This window comes from Nymphaea colorata, chromosome 2 (assembly GCF_008831285.2).
Source record: "Nymphaea colorata isolate Beijing-Zhang1983 chromosome 2, ASM883128v2, whole genome shotgun sequence".
NCBI classification, from domain to species: domain Eukaryota; kingdom Viridiplantae; phylum Streptophyta; class Magnoliopsida; order Nymphaeales; family Nymphaeaceae; genus Nymphaea; species Nymphaea colorata.
Genome location: NC_045139.1, coordinates 1,140,310 through 1,153,857, shown reverse-complemented (window position 1 = coordinate 1,153,857; position 13,548 = coordinate 1,140,310). Strand labels below are relative to the sequence as shown.

Below are 13,548 nucleotides of genomic sequence, written 5' to 3'. Positions count from 1 at the left end.
CTCACTTTATAATTGGTAAATCTCTAGAAAGAGAGAAATAAAAAAAAAAAAAAAACGAATCGAAATTAGATTAGTTTAACTCATTTCTTTCTTGTATACGTATAAACCTTATATGATTTAATTTATATATTAAATTGCTAAAATTTCTCATACTCACTTAAATGTAAAAAGGAGAAATTATAAACTGCTGCCGGACGAATGAAAAAATGCAAACCGCCACTCACTTAACAAAGTAAATCATAATTGACCACCTTGCGAAAAATCCACAGGAAAACGATTAGTCTAAAGTACCAGAAGGCCCTCTCCCTAATTCAATATGAAGAAAGTTTTCAGGGTCATTTGAGTGACATCTTTATCAAACCTAATTTTGTGTAGTGTAGTTTTGTGAAAACCAAGTTTTTAATAGGTTTCAAAAAATTCAAAAACTTGGTTTATTTGTTTGTTTTTTATAAATAACCTGAGGGGAAATTTTGCCAAAAAAATCGGTTTTTTTTCAAAACCAGTTTGAAAAAACCCAACATTCAAATATATGATTTTAGAATGTTATACAAACACTCTCTTTCTCTTTTATTCTTTTATAATGACCTTTTTCTCTATGTAGTGTAGTTTTGTGAAAACCAAGTTTTTAATAGGTTTCAAAAAATTCAATTATATGTTTGGTTTTTATAAATAACCCGAGGGGAAATTTTGCCAAAAAATTGGGTTTTTTTTCAATTTGAAAAAACTCAACATTCAAATATATGATCTTAGAATGTTATACAAACACTCTCTTTTCTCTTTTGTTCTAGGTATTGGGTACTCAATCTGACTTGGGCTCAAAAAAAAAAAATATCAGCCCAACTAAGCTTGATTTGGCCTGATAAGATTTTTTTCATACATATTTTTATTAATTTTTATATATAATTATAATATTTTATTACAATTAATTATATTTATATATTATTTTATTATTAAAAATATATACTTTTAATTTAATCAAAACGAGTCCACCCAAGTTGTAAGTGTCGAGCCGGGCTCAAGCCAGAGTTTCGGGTGTCGGGCCAACCTCAGCCCCACTCTTTCTGGGTTTGTGCCAACCCGATGCCCAAGCTTACTTTCTAACAACTGTCTTTTATCGCAGCTTCCTTTTAATAAACACATCTTTCTCTTTGTTCCTCTCTCTTTTTTGTTCGATAATTATCTAAAATACTGTTGATCGTGTCAATCAGCCACTGCAAAGCTCTAACACACAAGGGCTGTCACAGCGCTCTCTCGCTCTCCTTCTCAGGTTGCACATTTCCATGTCATTTCAATTTTTACAAGAAATGTGATTAGGACTACGAAAGATTTTTGTAATTATTATGGGAGTTTGCATCGTAAATGTTCTTTTTTTCATATTAAAGTATACACGAACATGATGTTATTATGTTATTAAAAATTTTACTCTTATACAAAGAGAGAGAGAGAGAGAGGTGTAGTTCACAATGAATTAAATCGCAATCGTGACATGTTTTAAGGTTCCTATAAACCCCATAATGTTTTCGTAACATATAAATGATATAATGGGTTTTATCCACACGCTTGTAACACTGATAGATTATTTAGTAGGTACGGATCGATATAAGTTCATTGAACACACAACATTTCATTTCAAATAATGCAAAGTTTAGATCCATGTTTCAAAATGTTTCTTAAGAGTTGTTTGGCACGAAGCAGATTCATAATACACTACAACACATAGTTCTTTGAACAAGTCTCGACTTTTAGGGCAAATTCATGAACAATAACAATCTATAGGCTTGAGTGCCTCTTATGGGTAGTTTGGCAAGCACTAATCTGTAGGACAACAATTGTAGTGTCTCATGCTGCCAAACATGAGACATTTATAAAGAGTTTATGCTGCCAAACAACTTCTTAAAAATCGTTACAAAATTGACATATTATTAACTATTAGTTAATGCGTTGTGCAGTTACAAAAAAAAAAAGAGACATGCAATAGAAATGAGGGAAGTTGGCATCAAAGGCATAATTACATGTTAAAATACTAATTGAAATGGAAGAGGGGTGATAATTTTCTAGAATGGAAGTTTCGCCTTCTTCCCTTTATTAAAATTTGATATTGGCACTCCAAGCTTAGAGATGGATTGCAACTGTTAGGAGTCGTTGGTCCAACCAGCTATGCCATAAATATAAATAGTGATATCAATAAATTAACGGAACCACTTGAAGAAGTCAAATATTATAAAATATTTTACAATATCAATTTTCTCACATCTTTGACAACTTTATTCAAACATCGAGTGCCCATTTCTTCAATCCCAAAAGTTAGAGTGGATCATTTTAGCATAAGTTAGGCGGTAATTTTTAATTTGAGCAATTAAAAGGAAATATAAATGAATAAACAACATAAATTAAGAGGCATTATTTATTATTTGTTTTACTTATATATATATATATATATATTCGAGGTTGTAGAGCTCATCTTTAATTAAGCACATTCAATTGAAAAAAAAAGAAGGAAAATGATTTATACCTTGTTCATACTACGAATTGAGGTTTGATCTGGATCTGGATTTCATATCGTACATCCAAACCGGACTTCGTACCGCCCACTTGAACAGGATATGGGTCTGAGGACTTCGAATCTATTTTAGATCGGACCGGTTAGCACCTCACATAAGGTTCGGGTACCGTCGTTCTTGCATCCCTTACTAGTCGTTGCCGCCTTCTTCGTGCGAAGGAGGGAAAAAGGAGACACGGGAGAGAGTGAGAGTGCCTCCATTTCTAGGGTTCCGCAGAGATGGTGTACCAGTTCCAGCCCTATGGCATCCAGGCGATGCTCAAGGAAGGCCACAGGCACCTTTCGGGGCTCGACGAGGCCGTCCTCAAGAACATCGACGCCTGCAAGCAGCTTTCCACCATTACTCGAACCTCTCTTGGTCCTAATGGTCAGCACATCTCATGTTCTGTCTCCCATTTTTATGCTTAGTCCATTTGATGGCTCCTATTGCGCTTTTCGGTTCGCTTTTGAAGCTTGGTTGGATGCCCAAGTTTCGGTTTCTAGGTACTTGATCCATATGATGCGGAAAGATCCTTGCTTGGTCTCATGCTGTGTCATGGATTTTGGAGTTTCAGTAGTGTAGTGAATGTATGGAGAAAGACGATTCTGGTGCACTTTCGGGGTTTTAGCTTGTTTCGGTTGATAAAGGTGTTTAGTTTTTGCCCTGTGATCCGTTGGTTATTATGCTAAGCTATGTGGGCTAGGTTCTTAGATTTGAGCGTTGTTGGCTTCTTCCATTAAGTGATTGTGAAGGTCCGTGTTTTGTTCTTATTGCTGGCAATGTTTTATTTTCTTTGAGTGTGCACTTTTCGTATTTGGTTTGGTTGAAAGGAGAAAAAAGAAGGGCTATTGTTGCTTTGGCTCTCAGCGATCACGTTAACTTAGGGTTTGTCAAAATGAAGGATTTTTGGGGATGATTTGGTTAGTTGGAAAATTGTGGTGCTTATCTTTATAGTGCTACTTTTGGGATATGGTTATGTTGTTTTCCCTGTACTTTCCATTTGGAAAAAAATTTGACGCTGTCCATTTTCTTCTAGAACTTTAATGTGATAAGGTGGGCTATTTAACGGTCATCCTGCTTTTCTCATGCTGACAGGCGTAGGCTCTGATTGGTTTTGGTGATGATCTAGGAATGACTTGTAGGTCCAACTAACAGATTTTATGATCGGATTCGTTATCAACGGACAAATCTTCACTATCCTGGAATAAGAATCTTATCAGGAAGTTGATGGAAACAAATTGCCGTACTTTTTGCTGGGTATCTGAAGTAGCCGAGAAACAAAATAATGAACTGAATGCATGAAAATTTTCTCTTTCTTTAGTGTTACTCGTGCATAGAATTGTAATACAATGCATGTGGTTATAAATGTTGGGGTAAACCTAGACGGTCTCCGAATGGTTTTTTTGCTGTGTTTTCAAAATTTGTACGTATTACACGATACTATAAGTAGTGCACATGGCATGTTCTTTTTAGGCTTAACACTTCAAGTGTACTATTCTGATTAGATATCTGACCACTGTTTGATATGCATTGACCATGTACAGGCATGAATAAAATGGTTATTAATCATTTGGACAAGCTTTTTATTACAAATGATGCTGCAACAATTGTGAATGAACTTGAGGTTCAACATCCTGCTGCAAAGATTCTAGTCTTGGCTGGAAAAGCACAACAAGAGGAAATAGGTGATGGGGCAAATCTTACAATATCATTTGCTGGGGAGCTTCTCCAGAATGCGGAGGAGCTGATCCGAACAGGATTACATCCTAGTGAAATCATTAGTGGCTATACTAAAGCTATTGATAAGGTTCCATATTTTTTTTTTCTATTTCATTATTCTTCAGTCATTGGGTTAAATTTTTGTGTGGCATTTTTTTTATTTTCAGACAGTTGAAGTTCTGAATGAGTTGGTTGAGAAAGGTTCAGAAACAATGAATGTGCGAAACAAGGATGAAGTTGTTTCTCGAATTAAAGCTGCTGTTGCTAGCAAGCAATTTGGTCAGGAGGATGTGTTATCCCCACTCATTGCTGACGTGAGCTTCAAAATGCTTTGCAATTTGCATTTGTTGGTAATTTAATTAGATTCACTTCCATGTCTGGTTGCCTTATCGCAATCGATTTGCTTTTCAGGCATGCATCCAGGTTTGCCCCAAGAACCCGGTGAATTTTAATGTGGATAACGTTCGAGTTGCAAAGCTTGTTGGTGGAGGTTTGCACAATAGCACTGTTGTCCGTGGCATGGTTTTAAAGAATGATGCTGTTGGAACCATCAAAAGAATTGAAAAAGCTAAAGTAAGTCTTCCATCTGAAGTTATATTTTGAAGTGATTTGTTGTATTTGTGTCGTTCTTTGTTTTCTATACCTGTATGTATCCATTTTGAAACCCCCAAAGAGCCTTCTCCATCCATCCTATCTAAACAACAAATTTATGCCTCATTTTATCTGTTCTTAAGGTTCGCCAATGTCGTCATGGTTGTTCTTCATCACAGTTTTTCTATTTTTTCTTTTGCTTTCCAGTTGTATTTCAGATAAGTAAATTGTCTTTCTGAGAGTAGCTGTTAGGTGTTCGTAAGTTCTTGTGCTAAAACTGTAGAAAGTTAAATGTATCGGTGCAGGCAATGTCCAACCTTTGATATTTTCCTATCTCGTTTGAGAATTCATTTGGTATCTCTCAGAGTACCGCCTAACTTTTTTTCTTGTCTGTAATGAAATTGTAGTTTTTATCAATTCTCTTACATTTTAACTATGATTCATATTTGGCAAGTGACAGGAGATTTATTTGTGTCTTTTTGTTGGCTAATGTATCAAAACTATGTAAGATGTTCTATCTTCTTTTCCAGTTTGTATGTCTGAAAAATCACTGCAAAAGTTTCACATGCTGTTGAGATTTTGTTTGTGCATATTTGAGCTGATAATTGTATCATTTCTCTTCATAGTAGAAGAATATGGTTCGTTGCCTTTTACATGCAATGAAGCTTGAATGTTTCTTTTGCTAAATTTACTAAGCTCTTTTTCTTCTCTAAAAAGGAAAACTATTTCAAGTACTTGAACGGAACTAGAAGATACTGTTACTTTTAGCAGAACAACAGTTTTGTGAGAGTTATAATTTGTTTCTTATGAATCATTTTTTTTTCTTTTATGCTATGAAAAAATAAAAACTCTTCCATACTGCTGTTTGCTTCTGAGTTTTAGGATAATTTTTTCGTGCATGATGCACTTAGCTTTCTTGGAAGTACTTCCTGTAGTGTTTATCTATGAAAAGTTGCTAGGTCGCAGGGCATTAATGGACTGATATCTCTGAACTGTTAACCTCTAGACCATGTTCTTTTATTATTTTATAGGTTGCAGTTTTCTCTGGAGGTGTAGACACATCTGCGACTGAAACAAAAGGAACTGTTCTTATTCGAAGTGCTGAGCAGGTAATAATAAATATGATTACATGTGGTTTCTTCAACGTGGGTGTTCAGTAACTGTGCATGTTACCAAGATTTGCAGATATGTTGCTTTTCTATTTTAAATTTACACTTTAGATGTAAACATCTGGTTCAGCAATTGAATTTTTTTTTTAATGTATTATGAAGTGTCTTGGTGCTAAGGATGCTTGAACTTCTTTACTTTCTGATTCAAGATATATTTTTGTTCTTATTCAGTTGGATGTGATCTAATTTTTCTTTCTGTTCTTGATGTTCAAGCCTCAAGGTCTGATTCTATATGTAGCTTCCTAAGTTGTCCATCGAAACATGGACACAATTTGGTCAAGGACCTGAGTAGACTAGTAAGGACTAGTCAGGTCTAATCAGTTTCAATCAGTCATAGTCGGTGAAACATTAAATCATATTATTATATACAGTGAAAAGACGTTTCAAAAGGAAGGGATTTGTTTTTTTTTTTTTTAATGGTAGAGGATAAATGGAGTAATTAAATGTAGGACTGACCCAAGAACCTATCAGTCACTCACTGACTAGTAGGGACTAGTTGACATGGGTGGTTGATTAGTCCGTGGTGTAGGGTCCTATCAACTACGTGGATATGGACTATTCATCTGACTAATTGCTTGGCTAACAATGTGGATAGTCCCTTGGACTCTTCTATTGGCAATTGTTTTTCTTTTTTAATGCTACCATTATATTGGCAATTGTTTTTCTTTTTTACTGCTACCATTATCCATCAATTCCTTGGTTTGTTCCCTTTGCCGTTATCTCCATGGAGTTGATTGTGGTCTGAAAAGTTGAAATCGTGTATACTTTTGCAGTTAGAGAGCTATGCAAAAACTGAGGAAGCTAAAGTTGAAGAGCTCATTAAATCAGTTGCTGATTCTGGTGCCAAAGTTATTGTTAGTGGTGCAGCAGTTGGAGATATGGCATTGCATTTCTGTGAACGTTACAAGTAAGCTCATCTGTATCATCCTTTTAACACATTTTATTATTTGTTTACATGATCAATACTTTTGCTTTATTCTGTCAAAAGGCTCTTTAGTTCCATCTTTATTGAACTGAAGAATATGGTGTTCAAACAGTAGAAGGCCGCATGTGGTTGTAGGTGCCCTTTTGAGAACGATTCTTGATAGTGCTTTCTCTGCAGCCACATGCAATATTCCTTTTTTGTTGCTATTACGTAGAAGATTTCTTCTCTGATAATAGGTTATGCATATTCAAGCCAACAACTTGAGAAAAATCAAATTTTCAACATTCCAGGGATAATTTGCCATGTTTTTTTTTTGCTCCCTTAGGGGCCGTTTGATGGCTGGAAACCATGGAAACGGAAAAAAATTTCCAGAAATATATTTTTGGAATTGAGAAATAAGAAAAAAATTTCCATATTTCCAAAACAAGCTTGTGTTTGTTAAGTAAGAAATATTTTTTCGGAAAGAAATTTCGTCGTTTGGTAGAAATGGAAGAAGGGAAGGGAAGGGAAGGGAAGGGAAGGAGGAGGAGGAGGAGGAGGAAGAAGGGAAGGGAAGGGAAGGGAAGGAGGGAGGAGGAAGAAGGAGGAAGAAGGGAAGAGAAGGGAGGAGGAGGAAGAAGGGAAGGGAAGGAAAGGGAAAGGAAGGAGGGAGGATTTTGGGGAAGAGGCGTCAGGCGGTGCCATCGGCGGCGGCGGGGGACGTGGGGAGGTGCCCTGGCGTGCCCTCCTCCCCTTCTTCCCCTCTTCTCCCTCTTCCCCTTCTTCCCCTTCTTCCCCTCTTCTCCCTCTTCCCCTTCTTCCCCTTCTTCCCCTCTTCTCCTTCCCCTCGCGTGCCCTCCTCCCCTTCTTCCCCTCTTCCCCTCTTCTCCCTCTTTCCCTTCTTCCCCTCTTCTCCCTCTTTCCCTTCTTCCCTTCTTCCCCTCTTCTCCTTCCCTCCTCGTGCCATCCTCCCCTTCTTCCCCTCTTCTCCCTCTTCCCCTTCTTCCCCTCTTCTCCTTCCCCTCGGGTGCCCTCCTTCCCTTCTTCCCCTCTTCCCTCTTCTCCCTCTTCCCCTTCTTCCCCTCTTCCCCTCTTCCCCTTCTTCCCCTTCCCCTCGCGTGCCCTCCTCCCCTTCTTCCCCTCTTCCCCTCTTCTCCTTCCCTCCTCGTGCCCTCCTCCCCTTCTTCCCCTCTTCCCCTTCCCTCCTCGTGCCCTCTTCCCCTCTCCCTTCTTTCCCTCTTCTCCTTCCCTCCTCGCTGTGCCCTCTTCCCCTCTTCTCCTTCCCTCCTCACCGTGCCCTCCTCCCCTTCTTTCTCCTCCATCCTTCCCTTCCTCCTCCTCCTCCTTCTTTCCCTTCTTCCTCTTCCCTCCTTCCCTTCCTCCTCCTCCTTCCTCCTCCCTCCTTCTTTCCCTTCCTCCTCTGCGCTTCTCCTCCCTCCTTCCTTCCCTTCCTCCTCCAACGGTCACAAAAATATTTCCTGAAAAATTTTTCCATCCCTCTGGCTGGAAAATTTTTTCCAGAAATATTTTGCCGTTTTCACTTTTAACGGTAAAAAAAAATTCTAAGTTTGATGAGAAGGAAAAATTTTAAAATTTTGAAATTTTTTTCCACTGCTACAGTGGATTTCCAGGGCATCAAACGGCCCCTTACTGAACCTCAAATGGGATCCTAGGTTTGGATTTCTGCAGGTTGGGTAAGGACAGAAAAATCCTTAAGTGAAAAAGAAAGAAAAACAATAAACAGACTTTGCAAGAGCAATATGTCCTTTATATGGATTTCAACTGTATATGCATGTAATATAAGTCCAATATTTCAATCGAATTGTTTTATAAATTGGGGAAAATGTTCCTGGAACATCTTTAGTGCTTGAACGGACACTTCTTGGCATTTGATACTCTTGGTGTTTCTTTATAAATATGAATGTCAAATTTTGTCCTGTTATTTCTCTTTGCAACTTTACACTTTGAGTGTACCAACTTTTTGGGTATCGGGTATCCATATCCAGAATAAGTATGGTTTCAGTTTATCACTTTGTTTTAGTGTTTGTATGTAAGTCACATTAATGTGCTAATTTTGGCAATCTCTTTCATCATACAAAGTGAAGAATTAGGATGAGCTCTGGAATCATTGTGCATATACTGCCTTTGTCACTAATTTTTTGATCTTAATGGTATTTGTGTCTTTTGTGCACAAACAGGCTCATGGTTCTGAAAATAAGCTCAAAATTTGAACTCAGGAGATTTTGCCGTACGACTGGTGCTGTAGCACTTGTAAGTTTCTTTAGCATGTTTGATCACATTTGTTCTTTTTGAGGGTGTTTCATGTTTTATACTGATGACGTTCTCTGAGTAGTGTGATCCTAACTCTTTTTGGATAAGATGTTCAAGTTCTTTTATTTTAGAAAGTTAGAATTGCAAGTTCTCTTAGCCATTTGAGCATGTAGATGTACAATACAGAATCCTTATCTCTGGCTCAATAGTGATGGTTGTGTAATTTTTGTCACAGTTGAAGCTTAGCAAGCCAAATGCAGATGAACTAGGATATGCTGACTCAGTTTCTGTTGAAGAAATTGGTGGTACACGGGTACAGACGTTTAGCATGTCTTTGTTTCTTATATCTTGTTCCAATGTGTTCTCTCTCCGTTCAAAAAATGACGTCCAATTTCTTGAGACATAGGTTACTATTGTGAAAAATGAAGAGGGTGGAAATTTCGTTTCAACGGTTGTGTTGCGAGGAAGTACCGAGAGCATCTTGGACGATCTTGAAAGAGCAGTGGATGATGGTGTGAATACATATAAGGTAGTTTGGCAGTATTCACTGACACTTTTTCACATTTGAGACTTTATTTGACATCTGTTTATGTTTTATCAGGCAATGTGCAGGGATAGTCGCATTGTTCCAGGGGCTGCAGCTACTGAAATTGAGTTGGCGAGAAGAATAAAGGAGTTTTCTTTTAAAGAAACTGGGTAAATTATGCTCTATTGAACTTTTTCACCTTTTAGTTTACTAGATCATGATAATTTAAGACATTTCGTGTACTGCTTTATGGACATTTGGGTTGTGAAATCCATATATTCTGGAACCTCCTCTTAATTGAGTGGAGGCTAGCTTTTTGGGCTGTTACCTTGTACTTGTTTAGACTTGTTACTTTATATTTTCTTAGACCTGTTCACAAAAGCTGGCACCATTATATATGTGCCAAGATGTACAGACAACAGGTGGGAGATCGTTCAGAAGCACAGTGATATTCGTGGGACTCTCTTGTAAGTATGGTAGAAAGTAAGGACTAAATAATAAATGGAAGTTGGGTCCTGCATCATACACGACCAGACCTGAAAGTGTTATCGAGCTTATATATATGGAGAGGACTCGATTATGCCTTAACACATGAAATGATAGAGGCTTTGGGGGAGAAACCCTAGATTAAGGGAAAACATGGTTCCTCTTGGGTGTATAAGTGTTTCTTTTGCTGATTTAGTGAGTACAAGGTAGCAGGCTGCTACCACACAGTGGTCCAAGTGCCGACACTTCATATTTATATTGCTACTCAGTTTGACTAGAAAAATTTGGTCATTGTTAGGTAGTATTCATACCTTAAAGAAACACAAAGGCTGATCCTTTTGTTTGGTTTCCCTTAGGCAGTAGAACTTATCTGACTTGCATTGGTGTGACATTGATCTGATTCTATAGGCTATAAATTTGTTAAAACTGTAGTATGTGGCATTTAGTTTTCATATGAAACACTACTATGGTCTTGCTTAGCCATTCTTATGAACTTTTGGTTTTCTACTGCTATTTCGTTTCTTATTGTTTTGGTTTTATGAAGGTTGGATCAATATGCCATCGCAAAATTTGCAGAAAGCTTTGAAATGGTTCCTAAGACCTTGGCTGAGAATGGTGGACTCAACGCAATGGAGATTATTTCTTCTCTTTATGCTGAGCATGCAGCTGGAAATGTCAGAGTGGGAATTGACCTGGAGGACGGTGCTTGCAGAGATATAGCAGCCAGGAACATTTGGGACCTTTATGTCACAAAGTGAGTTACTTATTCAAGTTGTTGATTCGTTCATCAAGCTTGCCACTTTGCGTACCTTGTGCTTTTTTCTTCTTGATCTTCAACTGAGTGCATTTGGAAAATTTCATCATTATTGTTCTAACGCTGTTGTATGTTATACTGATTTCTTTTGCTTGAGATGATTATTGTCTTCTACACAATTTGTCCGTTCTGATTGGCCTGGATTACTTTGTGAACGCACTCTCAAGTAATATCAGACTATTATGGTAGTGAGATGGTGCCAAATGTTTGCAGAATAGATCTCTTATTGTTACTAGTAAAAACTCATTCTGCTGCCATTTCTCAACTCGTGGAGTTTTTGAGGTTGTGGCTACCTGTCCACCTGTTTCTCCTGATTGGAATCAACTCCAACTATGAATTTTGTATCCAGTCAGAAATTGCAGTCTGGCATTGGTGCGCCAACTCTAAGTGGTGGTTATTTTCGAGTTAGAATTGGTGAACTCTGGGCCTATGGTGCTTCCATATTGAAGCTCAATAAACTAAATATTGGTCAGGAGTGTGCCTAGATAAAGATTGTGAAGAGGTATTTTCACAAGTTTTTTGTCGAGGGAAAAGTTGTGTTTTTATTCTCTTGCTTACCATTTATGGACTGGCCATGAAGACCGAGATACTCGGAATGGCTTTCTAACGCAGTGCATTTACTCACGTATTGGAAACAAAAAGTTGTCAACTTTTTGGTGCTCCAAAATTGTAAAACACGGTCCACAATCAATAGGGGTTGATGAGTCCTAATACTGATGCTCGTGCTTCTTTCCTCTTATCATTATTGGTTCTGTAAATTCTGATGGTCTCCTTTGGCTTTTCTTATAGGTTCTTTGCTCTCAAATTTGCGGCTGATGCTGCCTGCACGGTTCTTAGGGTTGACCAGGTCTCTCTCCCTCTCTCTCTCTCTCTCTCTCTCTTTCATTCATTTACATTTTACATGCAGCCAAGCAGTTCTCTACGTGGGTTTATAATCTACTTATCTCTCCATTGCAGATAATAATGGCAAAACAAGCTGGTGGCCCGAAGAGAGATGCACCTGCTGCCATGGATGAGGATTGATTGTTGTTGTGAGTTATCCGTTCATTGAGTTATTTTGACAGAGTTGATTGAGACGCAATTGAAGGTTTTCCGGAGGAGGCCCACCTTCTATGTTTGTGTAAAATTTTTTTGGTGTTGTGTTCCTCACAGCTTTAGGAGTTTGCTTAGTACTTCAGGTCTTGATAAATTTTGGCTTCACTTGATCTATAATTCACTTAAAGTGATTGTCGTTTATATGTTACCTCTTTTCCTTTTTGTGTTCCCTCCAATTTTCTTTTCCTTTTTGTGTTTCCTCCAATTGAATTAAATGGGAATCTGGATTGGATCCTTGACTTATAGGTTTGAACTGGTTATATCTGACCTGTACCCGGTTTTGAGATCCATGGATACAGGAAACTATGGTGTCCAACTTTATCGGATGTCCCTACTTTATTGAATAACGCGAAAACCTGGATTTTTCTGACCCGTTTGTACTTGATCTACATAGATCTGTACCCGATCCATTACATATTTGAACTTGTATCCGAACCACGGAGCATGCAACCCGAGTTTGCATCATTCGATGTATCTGCTTTGTTTCTTATTAGGGTCTGAATTTGTTTCACATTGCACTTCTGACATGTTACGTCGAAGTTGACGATTTTTTATCTATTTGTTTTTTCTAAAGTTAGCACCTGTCTTTCTTGGCGTTTCCTTGCATAGGGAATTAGGTGTCTTCATTTCTTCACATATAAAATATGATTCGTAGCAGCAGTGTTTTTATTGGTGATTCTCTTAGCATCTTCCACTCTTTTAACGGGGGAAATATTTGAATAAACTTGTTCCTGTGAGCAAAGCATTATGAAAAATATTTTTTTGTATGATAGCTTGAATTAAAAAAGTTTTAAATATTTGATGCCTTTGGAAAAGGAAGAAAACCCTTTCTTTTCACGCTGACATTCAAATTTTATATGGAAGGAAGTATCGTGTACTTCCATCAAAATTCTCCAAAAAATCCCTCTGAAGTATCTATAGAAATCTATATATGCATCCAGTAAGCAGAACAAACTTAATTCAGGATTTGGTATTTTGGGGAAATGTTAAAATATTTCAAAGGGGTCAAATGTTTTCCTTTCAGAGATAGCTAAATGTCAACTAAGGTGCACTAGTATGGGAAGAGAATAAAGTACCCCTTATTGATATGCTAGCATACTGGACATCCACCTAATTGAATTGGGAGAGAAAGCCAGGGTTGAGTATTAGGAACCCATCAGGCAGGGCAGAAGGAGGTGTGGGTTATGTGTGGGCAATTGCCCACACCCAACATTTTTTTATGTTTTTATATTGATGTTTTTGAGCAAATTCTTTCATTTACATATTGATGCTTCTTAAAAATTAGTGCCCCAACTAAACGTTTTTGGCTCCGCCCTTTGGAACCCATAAATATGAATCATGCAAAAGATAGCATAAAAACATTTGAAAGATCATGGGTCTGCCTAGCATCACAGTAGAAAAAATTGAAAGGTGCTCCACATGTGATTCTCTCT

General features: G+C 37.7%; 1 protein-coding gene across 1 annotated transcript; it reads left to right on the top strand.

Annotated features, from left to right (window-relative positions):
* Positions 1-2,671: 2,671 nt before the first annotated feature.
* Positions 2,672-12,263, top strand: LOC116249206 (T-complex protein 1 subunit theta). The gene is made up of 13 exons (XM_031622410.2): positions 2,672-2,927; positions 4,085-4,347; positions 4,427-4,573; positions 4,671-4,832; positions 5,882-5,959; positions 6,793-6,926; positions 9,122-9,194; positions 9,430-9,507; positions 9,601-9,723; positions 9,796-9,890; positions 10,751-10,960; positions 11,810-11,867; positions 11,978-12,263. Exons 1-13 carry the CDS (start codon positions 2,780-2,782, stop codon positions 12,041-12,043), a joined length of 1,635 nt encoding a protein of 544 aa, XP_031478270.1. The 5' UTR covers positions 2,672-2,779; the 3' UTR covers positions 12,044-12,263.
* Positions 12,264-13,548: the final 1,285 nt, after the last annotated feature.